At 41.4% G+C, this 25230-nt stretch overlaps 1 protein-coding gene across 14 annotated transcripts in view; it reads left to right on the top strand.

Annotated features, from left to right (window-relative positions):
* Positions 1-25230, top strand: part of Wdfy4 (WDFY family member 4) — a 274400-nt gene that overhangs the window by 24841 nt on the left and 224329 nt on the right. For 13 of the 14 annotated variants that reach the window (XR_007349237.1, XM_015498911.2, XM_048807497.1 and 10 more), the window contains exons 2-7: positions 4541-4790; positions 15142-15256; positions 15838-15944; positions 16702-16827; positions 20574-20763; positions 23086-23275. Coding sequence is in view for 13 of the 14 variants with exons in the window: in XM_015498911.2 (XP_015354397.1) it covers positions 4557-4790; positions 15142-15256; positions 15838-15944; positions 16702-16827; positions 20574-20763; positions 23086-23275 (962 nt within the window). In the remaining variant the exon portion in view is untranslated. Of the gene's footprint in view, positions 1-4535; positions 4791-15141; positions 15257-15837; positions 15945-16701; positions 16828-20573; positions 20764-23085; positions 23276-25230 lie in introns of those variants that run through there. The other variant, XM_048807496.1, reaches the window with a different exon arrangement.

The raw sequence follows: 25230 nt of genomic DNA, 5'->3' as shown, positions 1-25230 counted from the left end.
GAGAGAGAGAGAGAGAGAGAGAGAGAGAGAGAGAGAGAGAGAGAGAGAGAGAGAGAGACAATTAACTAATTAATTAATTTTGGGTATCAGTAGCACATAGGTTAATTCATTCATTGATTCATCTATACTTTCATTCATTTAGTCAAAACATATTATTGAGCATCTACTTTGTGCAAGCTCCCATTACAGGAACAATGCTCTTGCCTTCACAGAGCTAGTGTTTATCAATATGTGGTTCTCAGGGGATAAGGTCATGGCAATAGCTGAGACCTCCTTTAAGAAGCCCATGAAGTACGAGCACACTGGAGTCTAACTCCAGAGCAGCAACTGCAAGAGCTTCTGAAGGAACCAAGCCATGGATTAGCCAGGACCAACAGGGGTGGATTTGCTTTTGTTTCTGTCATATTTGTCAAATCAGCAAGATTTTAAAAAAATAGTATTGGTACTTTTTTTTTTTTTTAATAATACTGGGGATTGAATCCATGGGTGCTTTACTATTGAGCTATATCCTCAGCTCTTTTTAAATTTTTTTGTGAGACAGGATCTCACTAAGTTGCACAGACTGGCCTTGAATTTGCATTCCTCCTGTCTCATCCTCCCAAGTTGTTGGAATTAAAGGCATGTGTGACTGAGCCCAGTCTGCACCCTCCAAAAATATATATTAACAGAGGTAGTAAGAACACTGAGGGTAGGAGGATTGTTTACTGATGTGTTTTTTTAAGAGAGGCTGTTTTTCTTTTTTTAAAGGATGGAAATACAGGCCAAGAGCCTGAAAATTTTTCCCTACATTTAGCTATTTCCTTTTATGATATAGGAAACTATTATGGTGGGTTATTTAATTCTGAATACTTGGGGAGACTTAGACACAGGGCTGCCATTGCAGTGTTGTTTTTTCAGTAGTGAATAATTGGACATCATTTACATGCCCAGGTGCCTGGGATTATTAAATAAACCACCAACATTACTCTTTGGCTACCGTAAAACTATTAGAAATAAAGGCATCAGAGATCTTAGATGAAGTGGAAAATATTCATGATATGTTGTGAGAAAAAATGTTATGAACCAACTTATAAGAGAAATGGATCAAGAGAAGATATCTGCAATTTTTTAAGTGAACAAGAGACTAACTTCTAGAATATACTATTGTAATGCAACAAGAAAAAGAAAAGAAAAGGAAAAACGAGAATGTTATGAGTGTCAGACCACAAAGGTGGAACCCAATAAGGCTAATGAGGCTATGAAGAAATGCTTGTACTCAGTAATTTAGGGAAACACATCAACATGACAATAAGGGGTCCCTTCACTTCAATTGGATTGGCGGGCAGTAGAAAGTAGGGTGATGCCAATCAGGTGGCAATGAAGAGACAGAGAGGCCTTCAGATACCCATTATAGAGAAGGTGGTTGGTTCCAGCTTTCTGGAGGCTTCTTCGTGGTATGTGGTTGAATTCAGTTCTGCTCCTCCTGAGTACCCACCCAGAGCCCGTCACATTACGCCCCGTGAGGGACCGCACACAGGAATGTCCCTGTGGCATTGTGTGCACTATCAGAAGTTGTGTTTAATCTCGCCATCCATCACTGTGAGAACAAACAGGTAAATGCTCACACGCTGCCCGCTTTGCAATACAAGGCAGCAAGTTGAAGAATGAACTTGACCGACACACAGCCACAGGGTCAGGGGTGAAGACCGATAATGCTGAGCGAACCAGGGAGATGCAGAAGAGATAGAGGATTATTAGGTAGCTTGCAATGCAGGTGTGTGGAAAGCAGGAACCATGGGTCATGCTTCCTAAGGCCTGTGGCTGTGGGACCCCACCTCTAAAGCAGGTGGGGTGGGTGGGGTGGGTGGGATGGGGATCAGGGAATGGGAGTGAGGAATGGAAGTCCAGGGAGTGGAGGAGCAAACAAAGCCCATAAGGAGCTTTGTCAGATGAGGGAAGGTCTGGGTGTTCATAACCCCACGGCCTGCCCCTGAGGGCCAAGCCAAAAAAGAAAATTAATAAGCCACCCAAAATTCCTGCCAACCACCCCAAAGAGCAAAGTATACATATAAAGTTAGCTTAACAGTATTAGGAATATGTTCTTCTTAAACTATAGAATTATAGGTAAAAGCTGGAATATCAGTAATCATTTGTCTGGGAATAGGCAAATTTTATATTCTTCCTGATATTTTCTTCCTTCCCAATTTTTAACAATGTGACATGACTTTTGTAATAAGAAATGGTTTCTTCTTCTTTTTTGTCTTATTTTCAGTACTGGGGATTGAAAGGGAAATGACTTTGTTTCTAATTTTATATTGTTTCATATTCTACTTTCCTCTGTCAACATTCCCCATATAATTTTTTATTGACTTTGAGATGCCATTTACTTACATAAAATGCACCTGTGGCAGTCAAGACATCCATTAGGGTGGCAAATACCTGAGATAAGTCAACTTAGAGGAAAGGTTTATTTGGGTTCATGATTTGGGAGGTTTTAGTCCATGATGGATTGGACCTGTTGATTCGGACCTGTGGGGGCACAGTACAGAGTGGTACCAGAGGAGGCCAACTTACGTCATGGCTGACTGTGGAAAAGAAAGAGGAAAAGTCTGGGTTCCTATCGGCCCTTCCAGGGAATGCATCCAGTGACCTCCCACTAGGGCCCTGCTTCTTAAAGGTCCCACCACCTTCCAGTAGCACCCCCAGGGGACCAGGCTTTTAACATGAAGGCCTTTGATCCAAACAATAGCAAAATCATTCTTAAGCTTACATTTCATGCATTTTGCCCAATATATACACCCATGTAACCACCATAACAATCAATATGTAGACATTTTCATAGCCACAAAAATTTCACTGTGCCCTTGCCTAGTAAACTTGCCCATCCCTACTCTCAGTGTAAAAACATTCATGGGCTTTCTATCAGTAGAAATTATATTTATTTGTTTTCTAGTTTCACAAAAAGTGGAGTTATTTAGCTGAGGTCTTTTTGTATTGATTCTTTCATTCAGGATAATGTTTTGACATTTGTATGTTTATCAGAGGCACCTTCCATTTTTATGGATGTACAGTGTTCCATCACATGGCTAAACCATAATTTGTTTATCAGTTTAAACAACAACAAAGCAGTGATTTCTGAAAATGAAATCTGAAAGAAGCATGTGTAATAAAGAGGAGTCAGGGCACAAAATTTTATGCATGTAAAGGTTGAGAAAATTTCAGATTGGGATGGTTCACCTTGCCAGCTGACATAGTACTAGCCCCATTCTAGCCTGCAAGGACTGTATGTCTGAGCTACAAATTAAATGTGATGTACCCCTGCTGTTGCTGTGGCTGAGAGCAAAGTACTAGGTAAGCTGCATCTGTTGTCCCTTTATCTGCTCACTACCCTGTGACTGTTGGATGCTGGCTGACCTCAGGATGAATTTCCCCCGTGGTTACTTTGAGTTTGGGGAGGGCTTGTTGCAGAAGCCAGGACATTCTGGTGTCACCTTAGAGTTTATTATACTCCAAAGAGCCAACCACAAACCTCTGAGCCAATCACAACTCACTTGAATATTTGATGATTAAAAATTCAAGCACACAAATAAAAACACCTTCCAGAGCTTCACTCTCAGGTGAGTTGATCTTTGGCCATTTTCACCACATAAGCTCTTGTTCTCGTGTCGACTTACTCAGGCTGGTCTGCATAATTGTTCCTTTCTGCATGCAAAGAGGGGCTCCTGTAAGCTCCTTGATTTAAGGGTTCATTTTGAGGGCAAAGTTCTTTAAAAATATTGAATGTGAACCAAATAATGCTGAGAAGGAAAAATCTGTCTGTTCAGATTTATGCAATACAAGGAAGTTACTGTTTAGATAAAGAATTAAAAGACTCTAAAACAAGTTTAGGAAATAAATAGTGGTGATAGTTGCAAAAATTGTGAATGTACTCAATGGCATTTCATTGCACTTAAAAATGGGTAAAACGGCAAAAATTTATATTTTACCAGGATACAAAAAAGTTAATGATGTAACATACCCCAAACCACTAAATGACGCAACCTTAAATGGAAGAATTTTTGGTATATGAATGATATCTTAATTAAATGAAAAATAAAAATGAAAGAAATTTTTAATAGAATGACATGCCTTTACAAACACTGGTAAAATATTCACATGTGTCTTTTATTTAGTTAAGAGGCTGCAGCATGAGGTAATAACATGGAACAGATTTTGGTTCTAAAGGTTTACTTTCCACCTTAATGTCTAGTTGCCTGTGTGCCCCTGGCCCCTCTGGTTTCCTCACTTCCGCACAGAAAATAAGAGCACTCTCTCTGCTGATACCTGGGGTCTGTATGGTGAACCCAGCACACTGTGTTGCTTATGGAAGATAGTCAATTCCATCCAAATCTAATGAATCTCTTTTTAAAAATGTCTTCCTTATTTTAGTCAGTTTCAGATTCTTGAGGAACTATCTTCAGTAGGAACTGAGCAGAACGAATACTGTACCTTGTCCCACAACCAGTGTCATCAGGAAGTGTGACGAGGCAGGACTTTTTATTTTTGTTTGTTCTGAATTCAGATCTGCGTGGCTAAGCATGGAGGCTGAGGATCTCTCAAAGGCTGAAGATGGACCTGAGGACCCAGGTTTAAAAAATGAAGGCCAGTCTGCTGCTGTGCAGCCTGAGTTCCCACTTGGAAGGCAGTCCCCTGGTCCCACTGACCTTTGGGATATGCTGGAAAGGAAGTTTCTGGAATACCAGCAGATGACATATGGGAGTGCAGATGAACGTCGGAAGAGTCTGTTGTGTCTTCTCCCCCTGTTCCTAAAGGTCAGAATTTCATTTTTTAAGAAAGTTTTATTTTGTTTTTAATTGGCACATAATAATTGTACATATTTATGAGTCCAGTGTGCTGTTTCAATACATGTGTACATTACGTAATGAGCAAATCAGGATATTTAGTGCATGCTTCCCCTCAGTGATTTATTGTGTCTTTGTGGTGAGAACCTGCAAATCCTCTCTTCTAGATACTTGGAAATATACAATAAAATATTGTTAATTATTTTATTGTATTTATTTACTGCCCCACTCTTCTCACTTTTAAAAATGTAAGATGATACAGTGCTTTGGATATACTTCTGGGATGAATGAAAACCAAAATCATTGCTCTTAACATTAATGCTAGTGGCCTCTGATTGGCTGTTCAGGGGAGAGTTGTCTTAGTCTGTTTATTCTGTTGTAATAAAAAGTAGAGTGTCTTGTGAACAACATGAAAATCAGATCTCTAGTTTCTCTTCAAAATTTTGGTAGATGTGGTAACACCAACAACTGGATAGACAGAGATGACAGAAGATGGTCTTTTAGACAGAAGATGGTCTTGGTCTCTCACCTTATGCCAGTCCCCCAAATATCTTTCACCCAGTCCATGGGTGAAACATACTCCTTTATGTTCTCTCATCCCATAGGCATTCAAGTTTGAGATCCTATATATAGTGTTTCCTATTTTAAATGAACCTTGACATTGATCTATGTCTTACAACCCCCTCGTGATAATTGAGGCATCATGGCCCTTTTGTTGAACACATGGGCTTTTGAGTCAAACAGGGCTCAAGTCCTGGCTCCATCTCTTATTAGCTGAGCATCCTTGAGAAAGTTCCTAATTCTTGCTGAGCTTCAGTTTCTTCATCTGTAAAGTGAAATCAATCATATTCTGTTGAGAAGCTGTGAGATGAGATAAGATGATGTCTGTCAAGTCCAAAGCACATGGAACACACTCATGCCCTGCGTTACCTTGCCCCCAGCCCCCAGGGTCCTAACTTCATGTGTGCATGAACATTCGAGATCCTGCCTTCATGATTTTCCAAACTGCTGGCACCATTGGCTTCTCTTTGGATCTCTGGAGCCCACCTCCAGTGAATCCTGTAGAAGCAAACATTACAGGTTTCTCATGGTTTTCTTAATATCTACATTGATAAATTAAGTCCCATAATGTCTACCAATCTGACATTTCTATTAAGTTCTGACAAATAGAATCCTGCAAGAGTCAGAACTCTCAGGCTTCCTAATTGAGAGTTAATGGTGGAGAGGAACGTGGGGAAGATGGGGAATGTTTCTCAGGTGTAGTTCAGATAAAAAGGGACGCAAATCTAAAAACTTGAGAACATTCCTTGGAACATCCCTCATGCAAACTGTCTAGCTTGTAACTATTTGGTCCTGAATTTTATAACGATAAAGAAATGCTCTTCAAGGTGGTCTATGCCTTGCAAATATCAGAACCTGAAAAAGTGTACCATGTTCTGTGAAATTGGGAGGCTAATGTCAAAGCCTTTTGCATGCATTGGTTGTTATGGAAACCATGTCCTGCTTGGGATTTGAGTGCATATATGAATCCTGAATGGTTTTGTTTGATGAGAACTTGACTCTATACCTGATTCTCTTCACTTTGGGTCCAAGGAATAATAACATGGTCTGGAATAGTCTTTCTATGAAGATGATGTACACCGGGATTTTGAATTGCCACCCCTGCTTGGAAAGGATTGTATTCTTGGGGTGTGGGATCTTTACTGTCCTTTCAGTTAGACCCAACATGGAAGAGGTGACTCATATGTAGTCAGAGCTTAGGTGAAGATTGACAGCTGTGTGTGTTCTCCTTGTGGCTATCTCCTGCTTCAACCTAGTGAGTCTTTAGGTTTGATATGGACCTTGTCTTGTGTAGCAGACTCTCTCGGAGGTGGTTTTATTTTATTTTATTTTTTTGCATCTTTTCTTCAGAGGACTTCCCTTTCTCTTTTGTTTTTTTTTCCTATATGACTCCTTCAAACTCATAGCAGGAATATTACCTAGGTATAGTTGGTGACCGTATTGCTCACCTGGGCAACAGAGCTCCTGGGTTTAAGTCTTGGCACTGCCACCTGCTAACTGAAACTAGGATATTATTTCACCCTAGGGTCATTTCATTTTTAATACATACCAATAAACCCATTGTAAGTCAGAAACATTGTAAGCAGAAAAAGCATTGAATCCACCAAACCTGCCCAACAGTACAGCTCAGCATAGCATGCTGTAGAGCGTTTGTCGTTTGTGATCACATGGCTGAGTGGGAGCTGTGGCTCGCAGCTGCTGTCCAGCGTCAGGACAGAGGACCACATTGCATGCTGCTAGCTCAGGGAGAGGGCAAAAGTCAATATTCAAAGTTTGGTTTGTACTGAATGTGTATTACTTTTGAACCCTCATAAAGTCAAAAGATTATAAATTGAACCATTGTAAATTAGTGACCATCTTTTATACAGTTAAGGTAGTACTGTAAAGTGATACTCAGTAGCCAAGTGATGAAACCAGCCTACATGTCCATCAACAGATGAATGGATAAAGTAAATGTATCATATATATATATATATATATATATATATATATATACACAATGGAACCTTGTTCAGCCATAAAGAATAACAAAGTTATGTCATTTGCAGAAAAATGAAACTGAAGAGTATCATGTTGAGGGAAATAAGCTAAATTCAGAAAGTCAAGGGTTGTATGTTCTCTATGATATGTAGAAGCTAGGGAGAAAAAAATTATGAAAGAGACCTCATGTAAATAGAAGGGAGAGTGGCTGAGTTGAGGAAGGGGATCAGGGAGAGGGAGGGGATGAAGGCAAGGGGATGTTCTGGAGAATGAAATTGATCACATCATGTGCATGAACATATTTGTCACAATGAATCCCACTATTATGTAGAATTATAATGCATTAATTAAAATATGAAAAAAGAGAATAATGTGGTATTCTAAAGAAAGAAAAAAGGAAAATGACAATTATTCCTGTCTTTGTTTACATGTAACTGCATTAACTGTGTCCATTTAGAATAGAAGCCTCTCCACCTCACCTCTCCTCATGGTAGGTCAAAGAGGAGCTCTTAGCCAGGGTGAGTTGAACAGTGTCTCAATCCTGTTCTAGGGTCATATCCTCCAACTCTGCCTTTCTGTCTTCTTTCTTTTGATATCACCTATCTTGTCATTGACCTGTGCTGCCCACACTGTGTACTGATGGTCACTGACTTATTATGGCTTGAATTATGATAACTAGGTAATATTTACAGAGCTCTAACTAGCAAAGCAGACACTTGCTGAGTGTTTAAAAGTATTCACAATGACCCTGTGAGATAGTTGCTGTTTTATCTGATTTATTAATGAGGAAAGAGAGGTTTGCAGATGTTGAGTCACTTGACCAAGTTCACTCAGTTTTTAGCAGAGTGGAACTTAACCCAAGAAGTCTGTCTCAGGTCTGCATTGTTAACCATTGGGCTCCCTTGCTCAATGCTGGGGTTTGTAGAATCGGGTATATCTAGTTTCTGTTTCCCTAGCCGACGACTCACTGGACAATGATGTTGCCTGCAAGCACCCTACTTTTCCCTTGGATACAAAAAGGAACACACGTCATGTTTGGACAGATGGCTCCAGGATATTGCAGACAGGGAAGTGGCTTTTTTTAGTTAGTGTATTATAGTAATATCTAATTGTGGGGTTTGACATATCCACAAATGCAAAATAATAATCGAATTTGCTTCATTTCCGTTCCCAGTACTATCTCCTTCTCTCCTTTCCTCCTTTCCCCTGACTCCATTACTCTTCTCTGTTGTACTTCCTTCTATTAATTTATTTTTTAAATTGGTGCATTAAGTTTGCAATAGCCAAGCTATGGAACCAGTGTACATGTTCCTTAATAGACAAGTTGATAAAGAATATGTAGTATATACACACAATGGAGTTTTACTCAGCCATAAAGAAGAATTAAACTATGCTACGTCTGTGTAAGAACCTATCAGGGAAGAGGTTTTATTGCATCACTTGGGTAACAGCACAGGGCCAGTAATTTCTGTAGTGTGCAGGGCAAAATTTCTGAGAAGGACTCAGTAGACTGTTCTTTTCCTGCCACGATTCTTGTAGAATACCCGTAGAATCTCATGCCAAGACAAGAAGGCATTCCTCTGGCAAGCATGGGCAGGCCTGGCCTATGGATGAGCAAGCTGTGGTATAAGGGAAGGACTCCAGGTCTTCACAGTGCATAGGCATATTCTGTGATAATAGATATGGGGAACGCTAGGGCCCCAGAAGTAGTTCTTGAAGATTGCTTATAGAATATGACTTGAGAGAAAACAAGAAGACACAGACCTTAGAGAAGACTTTAGAGAATCCCCAGTAATTAGAATAAAAGCCCTCAATATAAGGGACAGACGATCTGAAGGGTGGTGTGTTGTGAATAGGCTCATACTTCTTCATGCAAGAGGTAAGGCCTGTGCCTCTTCCCGTTGCATCTAGGTGGATTTGTGATGTTGTGGCTAATGGAATAGGATGGAAGTGACATTTCTAGGCACAAGCCTCCAGGGGCTTTCCCTTCCTGTCACTTGGAATGCTCACTAGAACCTGGCTCTTATGTGAGGAAGTCCAAGTATCCGAGAGGAAAGTCCTCTGTGGAGAGGAGCTAAGGCCCCTGACTAGGCAGGTGAGATGGTACATACCTGTAATCCCAGCTATTCAGGAGACTGAGACAGGCACAACTTAAATTTAAGGCCATTCTGGGCAATTTAGGGAGACCCTATCTTTTTTTTTTTTTATTGTTTTAGGATCAAACTCTGTTATACAAACGCTGTATGTTTTTGGTATGGATTTAGTGTACTGATTTTCATTATGGTAAAATGCATCATCATAACACACATGAACAGTAGGCAGTTCAGTAGGGTTAAGTTTATCACAATCTTGTGAAGTAGATTTCCATGACTTTCTCGTCCTGCAGAATTGTAACCTACACCTTTGTATGTGTGTGTGTAGGGTGGTGGCTACTGGGAATTGAGCCCAGGGTGCTCTGCCACTGAACCATATCCACAGACTTTTTTATTTTTCATTTTGAGACAGATCTTTTTAAGTTGCTGAGGCTGGCCTCAAACTTGGGATTCTCCTGCCTCAGCCTCCAGAGTTTCTAGGATACTAGGAATGTACCACTGTACTAAGTTCTATACCTTTTGAATAACAGCTCCCCATCCCCTAGCAACCACAATTCTGTTTTCTGCCTTTATGAATTTGACTACTACTGATTAGTTTCCATAAGTGGAATTAATATACTTTGTGTTTCTGGTTTATTTCACTTAGTATATGTCTTCAAGGTTTGTAGCATGTTTCAGAATTTCCTTCCTTTTTTAAAATGAATTTTAATATTTATTTATTTTTTAGTTTTCGGCGGACACAATCTTTGTATGTGGTGCTGAGGATCGAACCCGGGCCGCACGCATGCCAGGCTAGCGCGCTACCGCTTGAGCCACATCCCCAGCCCAGAATTTCCTTCCTTTTAAAGCTGAATAATATTCTATTGCATGTGTTTACCACATTTATTTATTTATTAGTTCTAATCAGTTATACATGACAGTAGAAAGCTTTTCAATTCATTGTACACAAATGGAACAGACATTTTCACTTCTCTGGTTGTGTATGAAGTAGAGTCACACCATTTGTATGATCATACAAGTACCTAGGGTAATAATGTTCATCTCATTAAACCGTCTTTCCTACCCCTTTGCCCCTTCCACCCTCCCTTTTGCCCCATCCAAAGTTCCTCCAATCATCCTGTGCCTCCCGCCCCCCACATGGATTAGCATCCATTTATCAGAGAAAACATTCGGCCCCTGTTTTTTGAGATTTGCTTATTTTATTTAGCATGATATGGGAGATCCTATCTTAAAAAACTATGAAAAGGACTGGGTTATGTAGTTCAATTAGAGAGATCAAACTCCAGCACTGAAAGAAAGAAAGAAAAAGGAAGACCAGTAGTACTTTTCAAAGGTGGTGTCCAGAGGGGACAGAAAGGGTCAATACCCTTTCTTGTTCACTCCCAATTCTACTCCACCTTGCAGCAGGGCCTCAAACACAGCTTATTCTCACTTTGGGAAAATACTATTATTTGCTGTTTTAGCAAAGCTTTGATACACACTCTTTTTCTTTTTCTTTTCCTTTTTAAATTTATAGTGGAGATTGTTCACTATGTCACATTAGCAGGAAAGCCTCGCATAAAATCATAGAAATAGTTGAAGTTCTCTTAAAGATAAATGATAATAACATTGTGGTCAGGCTGAAAAACCAAGCAGGTTCTCTTGTCATTCAAAAGCTGTTTTTTCCCCCCCATCTCCTCAAGAGTTTTTATTATTCTTTGTTTTCATTTGGAGTCTAAAGCATTGCTTTCTTTCTCTTTTTTCCATGAGAAGGGATAATCATAAGGCATGATCATGCAGCTTAGATAATGTTAGTAAATAAAAGTTTTAAAAAATATTGAGCAATATTTTCCCAGCATGCAAATCCCAGTTTGGGGAAAAAATTAGGGTCTTTTGGAAGCTGCCTTAACTCTTTGGGGTCTCCATGGTACCATTTGGTAAATGATTGGCTCTGTGCATCAAACAGCACCCTGGTGACCTGAAAGAGTTAAAGCAGTCTCCAGAAGTACCCATTGTGGTCCCAGGAAGGAGCCTGAGCCTTGAGAGATCTGGCTCACAGTACAATTACTGTTCAACTCACAGAGGCCCAATTTGCTTTATTGTAGAGTGCCTCCTGGAGTCCCATTGCTCCAGAGACAATATAGATGCTTCTGAGTCAACTGCTTGCAAATTGGTCTTTGAAGGGTTTGCAAGTGCAGGGAGGAAGCACAGGAATTTGTTAGAAAGACATCATAATAGAGTTTGTGGCCCTGGAGAAGGAAATCATCTTACCTCAGAAATTCCAAGCCCAAAAGACTGACTTTTCCTTTTCAGTGATTAACATGTCTGAGGGACCAGTGGTTTCTAGGGGTTAGTATAAGTTCATACATGTGCAGATGCTACTTGGGCATGTTCTACATGTATGAAGTAATTCAATTCTTGATGCTGAGCCTTTGTTCTTAATCTATAGCTCAGCTTGCAAGGTGGGCATAATAATAATATAAACCTCAGTGCTTTGGTGTGAGGATTAGTAAAAATAATGTGTATAAGTGCTTGGCCCAGTGTTTGGCACAAGACAAACACACCATACATTTGGCCATTGTTATGGTGTATTGTGGGTTTTGTAATTGTTTTCTTCATTTATTAAACATTTGTTGGAAGTCAATTATGTCCAACAATGTTTAACAATAACAAAGCATTCTTGTTTTAGCAAAGTTCCAAAGAGCTGCTTTTCTTTTTCATTTATAAAGGGAAGGGTCAACCATGCTCATTCATAGGGTAAAAAACAAAAGAAAAAAATTAGACCCATACAAAATTTCACACAAAACATAACACATGAATACTCGCCACCTAGTTTATAAGAAATTAAACATTCCAGATAAACTAAAGCCCCTGTGTACACATTCTTAAGCCCTTATTGGAGAGGTAACCCCCTATCTTGGATTTGGGATATATATCATTCCCAGCACAGATTCATATTTCTATTAGATGCTATCATTGGCTATCCATAAGTAATATACAGTACAATCTTAAAGGTTTTTGTAGATTCATACTGTCATGTAATTTTACCATTTGCTTTTTTCACTTGACATCTTTGGGGTTTATCCATGTTGATACATTTGGCTGTGTATTTTTGGTACTATTTGGTATTCTTTTATATTAATATATCACAAATTGTCTATGGTCCTCATGATGCATATTAAAACTTTCCCCAGTTTTTCTTAATTACAAATGTGGTCACACAGCTATTTCTTGTCCAGCTCATATACCAGCATTTCTCTAGGTAATATAGCTAGCTGTGTGCCCCTTTAAATTTATTCATTTGCGCTAAAAACATATCCAAAAGGGGTTTCCCAAGTTATACTTCTTCAGTAGAGTGTGGGGCCCTCATGTCTTCCTGCATTTGGTATTGTCAGACTTTTCACTTTTACCCACTTGAAAAGTACAAAATATTTCAAGGAGGTTTAAGTTGCATTTTTCTGATCATTCATAATTTACTATTTATTTTATCTTTTATAAAAATTAGGTTCTTTTTTTTCTTATCAATTTACAGGAGTCTAGATTTCAATCTTTGTCAGTTAGATGCATTGCAAATCTATGCCTTGTATCTTTACATTATTTACGTATGGTGTCTTTTAAGGGAGACAAGATTTTTAAAGGCTTTTTAAAACAAACTTAATGTCACTTAATGTCACAACAAGAAAAACATTATTTCCCTTTGAGACATTGATATTCTCCTTACCTTTTCTAGACAGATGAGCTCAGCTTAGAAAATATCCAGTGAGGTTTCTGGGCAGGAATTAGTTGACTATATGGGAGGTGAGTGGGGACAAGGGGATAACAGCCCATGAAAATTGCATTTCATGGAGGCAGCTGGTTCCAAGAATGTGTGCCGCAGCCTTCCCTCCTGGTAGGAACTAGAGATTGGGAATCACCTGGAAGTCAGGTCCTACATGGCCTCAAGGCCGTCCTCCCTGACTGAGAAAGCCTCCTCATCCCGGACTTGTATGCTCAGCCAGTGACAACGTGATTGAACAAGGAGAAATGGCATCTGCATAAAGACTCTGATGAAAAGCAGACATAGGGGCAGGGTCACTAAAGAAATTGGAAAGGAATTCTGTAAAGGGTCTGCTATTCCAACCAGAATTTTAAAAGTTGTGACTTTCATTAATTGTATCCTAACAAAAAGGGGAAAGAGTTAACCAGATGAGATAGAAATAGAGAAGGACAGATAAGAAACAAATAAATAAAAAAGAAGAGATTAACAAAAACAATTTGGGACTGAGGACCAAATTCCTAAACCTGGAACTAAAGCCAGAAGATTAAAGAATAGAAAGAAAAATTTGATTTCCTAAGAATTTCTGTACAACGAAACCAAATAAAACCAAATTTAAAAAAATGACAAACTTGAAATAATTGCAGTAGTATTATAAATCAAAAGTTAATATTTATCATTGTTATATATTTATATATATATATATATCTTTTTAAATAAATATGAAATTAGTGAAAACCCTAAAGGAATAATAGGCTAAGAATAAAAACAGGCAATTCAAGAAGCAGGAGAAGCATTTGTTCATTCTAGTAATCAAGATTGCAACTGAGATTTTGATGAGATTTTTCATTAAAGATGAAAAAGCATGAGAATGCACAACATGGATATGGGTATAGAAACCCAGTTCTCTCTCATGGAGCCAGTGGAATCTAATATGGTAACCATTGTCTGGAGAATGAGTTTTTAATATGTACTAAAGCGAAAAAAAAAAAAAGTACACTCTTTAATTTATAATCCCACTTGTAGAATCAGTCTAAAGGAAATAATTGAATGATTTATACTTAGATATCTGTGTAAGATTAAAAAATTATATGCTGTGATTTGGACATGGTTTGAGTGTGTCCCTCAAGGGTTCACATGCTGGAAGCTTGGCCCAGTGTGGTGACATCAAGATGATGGAATCTGTAGGAGATGAGGCCCATGGAAAGTAATTAGGTCATGGGGGCATCACTCTTGCAGGGATTAATGCTGATTTCCCAGAGTGAGTTCTTACAAGAGCACATCATTTTAAAGCAAGGAACCTTATATTCTTGTCCCCTTCTAAATGTGGTTGTTTCTCTGCTTCTCTACCATGTTGTGACAGAGTTAAGGGGCCCTCAGCAGAGGTCAAACCAATGGGGCCACCTGATCTTGGACTTTCAGCTTCCAAAACCATGGGCTGAATAAACCTCTTTTCTATATGAAGTCCCCAGCTTTAGGTATTTGTTATAGCAACAGAAAAGGGACTAAGACACAGGATAAGAGGAGAATCAGTGAGACTTAGTAATTGACTGGATGAGGGAGGAAGTAGAGGGACAACTAGTGAATCATTTTTGGGATTTCCACTGGGACAACTGGGCACTTGGCTGGGCCATTTTCTTATAGAAGGTGCATCAGGTTTTGGGGGATGGTGATGGATTGGGGTCTGTGTGCTGGACATTTCAAAAGTATGCATTCAAGGAAGGTGGGGCAATGGGATGTGAGGGCCTGGAGCTCAGCAGGAAGCTAAAGAGCATGGAGCATGGTGTGGGATCCTGGCTAAAGCTGTGAGGGTGGTGGTTGGGTGGCCTTTTGGAGGCACCTGGGAAAGGGAGTAGAGCCATTGGCTTGTACTGATCAGAAGGAGGCCAGGTGGTTCTCATGCCTTGCTTGGAGTGCTGATAGCTCTGACTGAATCCTATTTGTTGCACGTCAGGCCTGGGAACACTCTGTGGGCATAATCTGCTTTCCCAGTCTCCAAAGGCTAGCAGAAGATGTTTCTGACCAGCTTGCCCAAGAAATACAGAAGGCTCTTGCTGGGAAACCTGCAGGTAAGAGAACAGAGGTGCTGGAGAACACTATGGAGAGCTAAGCTGCCCTGCAGAACCTGCCCAGGGCCTCTCTAAGCCCCTTTGCTTTCTCCTGGAGAAAAGCAGTGTTTGCCAAAGGGCATGATGCCTACTCTGCCCCTGAGTGCCCTAGAGACAGAGGGAAAAGCAGGGGAGAAGAGAAGAGGATGTTTGCAGGAGGGAATTCCAGGCAGAAGGATTTGGACATCAATTTCAGAAACTGTTGTAATGTAAGGCACTATGGGACGTAGGACCTGGGGTTGAGCACCTGGATTTTGGGGAATCCAGTAACCAAGGAGCTTGTTCCTACTCACTGGCAACAGGGAGCCATTGATGGTTGTTAAGCAGGCATGGTGGTGTGATCAATGCAGTCCTCCTAGGAAAATAATCTGGCAGAGTATACATGTTTGGTATAGATTCAAGTGGCTTTAGGGGGGTGTGGGCAGGAGGCCAGAGTCTTCTGCAGGAGCTCAGGCACATCTCATGGGGAGAGGTGACCCTGGATGGAGGGAAGGTGGTCAGGCAGTCTGCTACAATGCCCAGCTGGTGACACTTTCTTCCAGAACAAGCACGAGTGGTGGTGGGGCAGTTGCTGCGTTGTAAGGGGGACGTGGATCGGGATGGCTACCTGCTCTTGAAGTCGGTGTATGTGCTCACAGGAACAGACTCGGTAAGTTCCAGGCTCTTGGGCCCCTTCATCCTGGGCAGAAGGAAGTCAGGCACAGGGGTATTGGCACATCCCCACTGTGGCTTCCTTTTTTACAAAACGGACTGTTTCTCCTGTCTTCCCTTCTTTTACCAAACATGGACTTTGGGGTCTGAAATTCAGGTTTGAATGTTTCCTTTTCAATTGATAAAATGTGTGTAGCCATGGACAAATGACTTTAACTTGCTGCTACTTGGTTTTGTTTCTAATTTTAGAAATGGGAATAATCATGCATTTCTTCTAGGGTTAGTGTGGTTAATGACTGATCTTTATTGGCTGTAACCCTACGTGACTATTACTTGGTGAAGGCTGGATGTGTCCCATGCACACTACCAATTAATCCTCTCAAGGAGCTTGAGTCAGATTATGGAGATACTAGGTAGTTATGAGAAAAAGGTTTGAGTCAGATTATGTGGGCTACTGCCCAGAACCAACAGTTATGTTTGGCTAGAAAGCCATTGTTTCTAATTTTAAGTCTCTCCCCCTGACCCCCTCTCTTTCCTCCCTTCCTCCTCATCTTGTAAAAGGGCTAACATTTATTGAACACATAGTAAATGCTATATAAACTTCACCTTCACAGCTACTTAGGTGGGCCCATGATTTCACATATGAGGACATGGCATCCAGAGAGAAGTGACTTTCCCATGGACCCCACAGATGCAGCAGGCCTGACTCAGGTCTGGGCTCTGGATCTGGGGTCACACGTGGTCTTCTCTTGCAGGAGACACTAGGCAGAGTGGCCGAGTCTGGACTTCCAGCCCTCCTCCTCCAGTGCCTGTACCTCTTCTTCATCTTTCCTCTGGAAAAGGATGAGAATGATGTTCAAGGTCAGAGGATGTTTGTGCAGGTGAGTGACATCAGGGACCCAACATGCCCAGGTCATGACCTCACTTTTGGAATCAGACTCTGAGATGCTTCTGGGAGATACTTTTGTCAGTCTTAGCCTTAGTTCCCAAGCTCCTCTGTCATCCCAAAGGCCCAGATTTGCTCTGCAATGCCTGTGTAGCTGAAAAAAATGGTTTTCTCTTTTACTGTCCACCTTATAGCATCCCTGTATCAACATCCCCCTCCCCTGCGCTCTCCCAGAAATGTAGGCTCCTCTCCTTTCTCTGCTCACCTCCCCCTCTCCCCAATTCTTCCTCTGGTCTGCATTCTGGGGTCCTGAATGAGGGTGCTCCCTGGCACCTGCGGCCTGTTTGATCTGGCACCTTTCTCTCTGATAAGAAGCACGCTCAGTCCAACTCACACATCAGCAGCCAACATTTTCCAAGTACAGTCGTAGGCCACCTGACAATGGAGACACATTCTAAGAAATGAGTGGTTAGGGGATTTCATCATTGTGCCAACACTGTAGAGTGCAGTTACACAAGCCTAGATGGCATGGGTCAGGCACTCCCTGTGTGGCATCTTAATGCAATCAAGAAATGTGGTAAACATGAGATGCATGAGGCTGTCAGTGTAACCGGGAAGAATGTTTTACTTTTTTTACACTCTCAAATAATGATAAAAAGTGTATTATGGTAAGTGCATATACTAGTAATGGTTGTTTATCATCATGATCAAGGGTTTTGTATTGTATAAATTTGTATGTGCCATAATTTTATTTAATTGGCAAATGCAAAGTGTGTGTTTACACCAGCATCATCATAAACATATGAGTAATGCCTTGTGCTAGGATGTTATTATGATGTCACTAGGCAACAGGAATTTTTCAGTTCTATCATAGTCTCATGGGACCAATGTTGTATATTGTGTCCACTCTTGACTAAAATGTTCTAATGCCGTGCGTGACTGTACTAACCATCTGCCTGCCTGTCCATGAGTCTCACGGGGGTCACCTCCATGGCCTTCTCTACCATCCTAGGATGTAGACTAAGGAACTGTGAATAATTGTTGATTATGGGTCACAGAAGATGTGGATGGGGCTAGGGCTGGTGTTCGGGGGTCTGGTTTGAGTTCCCTCAGTTACACTTCTAACCATTCTGTGATGTCACTTCCTTCCCTCCTCTCAGAAGATGGCTCAGGCCACTGAGCATCCAGTGGTTTCTTCTTGTCATTTCCTGTCTTTCTCATGCTTCTTAACTTCTCCCCTCCATCCCCTGCTCCCTTCCTGACAGGTTCTGCTTTCTCAGCTTCTGAGATGCTGAGTTCTTCAGAAGCTCTTTCTGTGCTTCTGTCTGAGCAGGGGGATGGTGGGGAGGAACATGTGTCTTGGTGTGTTCAGTGCCTGGGGCAGCAGCTCACACAAAGCAGGTTCTTATGACTTTTCAGTAGATTTCCAATGTGTGTTCATATGCTTTGGACCAATTCTCAAAGTTTAACCAACTTTACTGGAGAGCATTGCATGTGTTCTGGCAGATTTTACTGATGCTGGTTATTCCTTAACCTGTATTTGTTGAAAGTTAGGCCTCATTTGCCGAAATATGAATCCTATTCTGAGTGGTGGCCAGGATGCTGCACTGGGCACTTTAGCAAATCTACTGCATGACTTTTACATGCTCTGCAGGGAACTAGTGTGGCTTCAAGGTCCTTTAGATGAATGCAAGCCACTGGTGACAGACTATGCATACATACCTCAAGACTTTTCATTTCTTCATTTACTGAAATGTTCAGCGTGCCTTCTGGGTACAGCTCTATTCCAGACCTATGGTTTTTAGTGGCAAGCACAGAATATTTACTCCCATGGGTGACAGAAAAGTCGGGGGGTCAAATGGGGTGGGGAAAGCAACCCATTTTTGTAAGTGTTATGAAGGGAAGGTTGGAGTTGTGTGGGGAATGATGACAGAGGACTGATTTTAGTGTAGAATGCATCAGTGGAGACTCTTCTGAGGACATGCCATTTAACCAGAGAGCTGACTGACCCTTGACAGGAATCGGAATGTAGCCTTGCCCATTTGGGGTGGAGGAAAGCCGGGAGGAGAGAGGTAAGAGGAACAGAGAAATGGTCATCCAGGCCCAAGATGAGAACAAGGTGAGAACTTTGGTCACTTGCCTGGTATTAGGCTCTGTAGCCCAGCCCCATGACTGCTCTATCATGGAGCTGGCAGGGGCTATCGCATTCATCCTACTGGAAGAGGCTTGCAATATTTGCCAAGCTGGAAGGAGGTCCCATCAGACCATTGAGAGCTCAAGGGAGAGCTGCACTTGATAGTGAGAGAGGAGACAGGCCTGGTTCATTCAGGACTCTGAGATCCAAACTAGGGTTTTGGATTTTATCCCAAGTGGACGGGAAGATATGGGAAGTCCCTCTGCTAACCATTTGGAGACTGGATTAGCAGGGAAAAGGAGCTTAATTTAGAGTTAAAGGATAACTAGCTTTTGTGATCTTTCAGAGTAGAGTGTCAACCAGGAATTCTGGAACACCTCTCTTTTTAAATGGTCAGGTCCTGTTAACTCTATCCCTTAATTGTTGATGGAATTTTTCTGTATTTCCATATAAAAGACCCTGAAGTTAATCACTTCTCTGTTACAGGAGTTTCCCCTTGTATGGTTTCAGTTACTTGTAGTCAACTTTGGTCTGAAAATATAAGGAAAAATTCCATACACAAACAATTCATGTTTTAAGTAACTTTTATTACAGTACATTTCTACAGTTTGTTCTACTTCATTATTAGTTATTATTATTTATTTATTTTTATTTTTATTTTTTTTTAAAGAGAGTGAGAGAGAGAGAGAGAGAGAGAATTTTTTAATATTTATTTTTTAGTTATTGGCGGACACAACATCTTTGTTTGTATGTGGTGCTGAGGATAGAACCCGGGCCGCACGCATGCCAGGCGAGCGCCCTACCGCTTGAGCCACCTCCCCAGCCCCTATTATTTATTTTTTACTGTACCTAAATTATAAATTAAACTTTACTATAAGCCTATATGCATAGGAAAAAGTGTAGTACTGTGGTCCCTTGGTATCCTTAGGGGGTTGGTTCTAGAACTCTCCATGGATTCCAAAGTCTGTAGGTGCTTGGGTATCTTATAGAAAATGGCATAGCATTTTCACATAACCTAAGCACACTTTCTCTATGCCTGCAATCATCTCAAAGTTACTTATAATACCTAACAATGCAAACATTACATAAGTACTTATAATGCTATATTTTTAGGGAATAACAACAAGAAAAAAATTGTACATTTGCATTTCAGATGCAATATTTTTCCCAAATATTTTCTATCCTTGTTTGGTTGAATCCATGGATAGGAACCCACAGATACAGAGGGCCAACTGTATATGTAAGGTTTAATACTATACAGGGTTTAAGGTGTCTGGATGATATCTTGGAATGCATCACCCATGGATAAAGCGCCTACTATATCCTGATTTGGAAAACATAGCAATCACTTGTGTAGGGATTTAACATTCAGACTTGAGCCACAGCCATGCCCCCTTCCCTAGCTGGCTGTGTTGACCAGGCTGGTCAACAACAGAGATTGACCATACATACAATCTAGTCCTTTCTGCTGAATCATGCTCATCAGTGCTCCACAGAAGCAGGGAGCAAATCAGTCGTAGAAGGGAGTCTTTCTAACAAGACTTTTCTTCATTTTTCTTTTCTTTTTTTTTCACCTTCTTTCCTTCCTTCCTTTTTTTTCCTTTCAGATGTTACTCAACATTTGCAGTGAGTCTCAGGGTCTAGAAGGATTTCTTTCAGGATGTGAACTTCAGTCTCTACTGATTGCCACCACCTGTCTTCGGGAACACAGCTGCTACTTCTGGAAAGAGCCCACCTTCTGTGTGCTGAAGGCAATCTCCAGGGCTCAAAGCCCCAGTATCATCCAATACCTCCAGGGTAGGTCCCAGGAGACTTTCTTCGAACTCTTGGAGTAAAGACTTAGGGCTCACTTTCTACAGTGAGGCCCTGAGATGTTCCTGTGATATCAGAATAAATTTCAGGACCAAAGAAGAGGTGAATGGACAGATATGCCTTGTGGATGGTTCAATAATACTTGGCTCCATTTGTGAAAGTGATTGTATTGTTCATCTTGATGCTCCATTAGAGGAGGGAGGAAAGGGGATTTCATTCACCATGCTCATACTATCAAACACTGTAATGGGATCATTTGTATACTATCTCATTTGTTTTTTTGAGATGAATTTTGGATATTAAGAAAGTGAAGATTAAAAGTGATAGAAGACCTTGTGAAGATCTACTTTTAAACTTAGAGATGTCTGATGATAGCACCTCAGTTTCTGGTTTGGGGAGCACATGTTGGGGTGAAGGTCATAGACTCTGGAACCAGCTAGTCAGGGTGTGTAGACTCTAGCTCTTCTGAATGACCTCAGGCATTCAACCCCTTGGGTGCCTCAGTTCTCTCATCTATAAAATGGGTATAAGAATACATAATCTCCTTGGGTTCTTGTGATTCTTCAGTGAGTTGACACATAGAAAATGTTTAGACAGTGCTTGGTGTGTGTGTGTGTGTGTGTGTGTGTGTGTATAAAATATATATAAAATGGATGCTGCATTGGTCTCAGCATCCCATCATCATTGCTTGGGTTTGATCAAAGGCAAGATGTTGCAGAAGCTAAATCTAGTAGAAATCCTAAGGGCCTCCCCTTAGCATTATCTAACATCCAAGGACCTAGACAATGCTAAGAAGCAAGGAGACCACTGTGACTCCTAGCATGTCAGGGCAAGGTACAGGCCTCATCTCAGTGGCTGGCCCCTCATAGGGCAGAGAGGGAACCTCCATAGGCTAGTTCCAAGGAGGACATTTTGAGGAAGGTTCACCTTAGCTCACCTCCCACCCACCAAGCAACATTTTCTCAGTTCCAGCAGCTGAGCACAGCAGCCACGCTGGGAACATGACAGCCCTTCCTTTGGGTTGACCTGCAGGTATGGACTCTTTAGAAGCAAGTTAGGTTCTCAAGCTGCTAATATCACTTACATATTCACAAACTCCTGTTCTATGATTTGTTTTCTTTCTGGGGTCTCCTACAATAGGTGGCATTAGATGGTGAGAACCAGGAAAGTCCAACAAGCATATGTTCTGACTGTAACAGAGTTCCTATAGGACATGTCATCCTAGTTTGGAGATTCAAAGCTCTCTGTGAAGCCAGAGCCCAGTGTTAACAGTGGAGGGCTAAGCTGTGTCTCAATAACTCAGTCTGTCTTGGTCCTCCTCACCAGCTAGAGTCTAAGTAGCTGAGAAAAGGTTGTGGGACTTGGGGATCTTGGGCGGGGGTTGTCTCTGACTATGTTGTCCTCTGCTGCCTAAGACAACAACCACTCAAGAAGATTTCACCTAAGTGGGGAGCCTGCCACCCAGAGCACTAAGACCAGAACTTTTTTAAGGGAATTGTTGGCTTCTGTGGGCTTAGGGGCCAGGACTTTGTCAGGAGGGGAAGGCTGGTCTGGCAGTTCCCTGACACAGCAGCAATTCTTGGGGCTTTTCTGCCCAATGTGCAAACTTGAGGTGCTTCTGAGTCCTCACTGCTCAGAGGTCAAGCATGCATTATCTCATGTTCCACTGGTGTGGCTTTCAGCACTCAGAAGAGTTTCCATTCAGTGAGACATCCCTGAAAACAGGGATCCATTCAGATGCAAGTCTGAAGGCCTCTCTTTTCTGACTCATGCCCGGTCCCTTATGTGTTGAGCCATCTTCCTTCTCCCCTGTGGCCTTCACGGCTCTGCTCTAATCCCATGGCTTCTTCACTACCTGAAACACACATCCTTTCCCTCTCTGCCTCTTCATGTATTCACCTATCCTTCCCTCACTTTTAATCAGGCTAATTCCTGCTCAGCTCTCCACACTCGGCTCCCAACACTGTTTCCTTCAGGTCTTCCAGGACACTTGGATCTTGTGTCTTGTATCTTGTTCCTCAGGGACCTGGACTTTCCTGTATGCTGGGAAAGAGGAACAGGGGGCTAAAATTCTTCCCTCCTTTTCTGTGTCACCTGCTTGGCCTGCAGGATTTGGCTTTCATGATGGCCCTTCCCATGGGGGAAGCTTCTCTTTAAACCAAGAGTCAGTAGGACATGTTCTGGATTCAATCTCACTCACGTCTTGACATCCAGTTTAAAGTGGAGGGGGGTGGCGGGGATAGGGAAAGACTATAGCAGCCTAGCTCTTGCCTCTGGGCTCAGCAGTGCTGTGCTTCCCTCCTACAGCTGCTGACTGTGTCCGGCTCTCAGTTCAGAACCTCTCGAGGCTGGCAGACACTCTCCCACCTCCCGAGGTGAGCGAAGCTGTGAACCTCATCTTGGGCTTTGTGAAGGACTCCTACCCCATCTCCTCAGCTCTGCTCCTGGAGTTTGAAAACGGGGAGGGCTACCCTCTGTTACTCAAGGTATTATTACGGTAAGTGCCTATGCCTGGTGGTGGGTAGAAATGGGAACATCCCTGCAATGGTCCTTAGAATCATCTGGGATGCTAGTGTGGAAGCCAGTTATTGAAGCCCCTCAGCATGTCTTCTGAAGTGCAAAACTCCCTGGAGCATGACCAGAGAGACCCCTCACAGCAAAATAACCCAACATGCAGACTGAGGTGGTGACCACTTCTTTACAAAATTCATGGGTAACAGTGGTAAGTTTTTCAAGTCTGCTTGGTGTCATGCTATTGGCCTGCCTCTCACCTGTCAGAGCCCACATGTCTATGTTGGGGGCTTTCTGGGGCTGTTGTCAGCTTCCCTGCCGGTGTTCTTGGATGGCTGGACATGTGTAGGAGTTGACACCCTGCAGGGGCAGCTCTTGACCAATGATTGACAGGAGCTGATAGGTAAATACTCAGCAAAAGTGCCCTTGGGTGGGAAAGCTTTGCACTCTGTGAGTTACCCAGAAGGATTGACTGCAGTTGCCCAGCGAGGTTCTGGCTCATAATGCTCTCACACTGGCTTCTTGTGCTCTCCTGCCTTGTGTGGCTTCTCCCCTACTGTGTTTTTCTGGGATGTAGTCCCAAATGAACTACTTCTTTCCCAGGTCCTTAAACTTTGGGAAAACCAAATAAAAATATTGTCCAGCTGGGTCTGGGATAGTGTCTTCCACTCTGACTTGCTGTATCATCTTCAGGTTGTGCCTAGAGATTAGAAAGAGCAAGCAATGGAAATCAAGGAAATTCTTGATGGTTCAAGCTTTTTTTTTTTCGTAAATTTATTTGTTCTTTTTAGTTATACATAGTTCATTTTGATATAATTATACAAACATGGACTATATTTTATTCTAATTAGAGTTCCTTTCTTATGGATGTATATGGTGGCGGGATTCACTGTGTTGTTTTCACATATGAACATGGCAAAACTATGTCAGATTCCTTCTACTGTCTTCCCTTTGCTTATCTCGCTCCCTCCTCTCCATTCCCCATTGCCTAATATACTGCACTTCTATTGTCCCCTCACTTTGATTATTTGTTTCTTGTGGGTTAGCTTCCACCTATCAGAGAAAACATTCGACCTTTGGTTTTTTGGGACTAGCTTATTTCACTTAGCATGGTAGTCTCCAGATTCATCCATTTGCTGGTAAGCGTCATAAAGTCATTCTTCTTTATGGCTAAGTAATACTCCATTGTGTATATATACCACATTTTCTTTATCCACTCATCTATTGAAGGGCACCTAGGTTAGTTCCATAGCTTAGCTATTGTGAATTGAGGTGCTATAAACATTGATGGGGCTGCATCATTATAGTATGCTAATTTTTAGTCATTTGGGTATAACCTGAGGAGTGGAATACCAGGGTCAAATTGTGTTTCCATTCCAAGTTTTCTGAGGAATCTCAATATTGCTTTCCATAGTGATTGCACCAATTTGCAGTCCCACTAGCAATATATGAGTGTACCCTTTTCCCAACATCCTCGCCAACATTTATTGTTAATTGTATTCTTGATAATCGCCATTCTGACTGAAATGAAATGGATTCTCAGAATATTCTCAGTTTTAATTTGCATTTCTCTATTTTGCTAGAGATGTTAAACATTTTTTCATGTATTTGTTGACTATATTTCTTATTCTTTAAAGTGTCTGTTCAGTTCCTCTGCCCATTTATTGATTGGGTTATTTGGGGATGTTTTTGGTGTTTTTAAAGTTTTTTAAATATATCCTGAAAATAATCCTGTCTGAGGTGCAGGTAGCAAGGATTTTCTCCCATTCTGTAGGCTCTCTATTCACACTCTTGGTTGTTTTGTTTGCTCTGAAGAAGCTTTTTGGTTTGATACCATTTCATTTATTGATTATTGATTTTATTTCTTGAGTTTTAGGGGTCATGTTGAGGAAGTCAGTTCCTGAGCTGATATGTTGGAGTGTTGGGCCTACATTTTCTTCT

The sequence above is a fragment of the Marmota marmota genome, unplaced genomic scaffold, assembly GCF_001458135.2.
Source record: "Marmota marmota marmota unplaced genomic scaffold, marMar, whole genome shotgun sequence".
Taxonomy (NCBI): Eukaryota; Metazoa; Chordata; class Mammalia; order Rodentia; family Sciuridae; genus Marmota; species Marmota marmota.
This window is presented reverse-complemented; position numbering and strand designations above follow the sequence as displayed.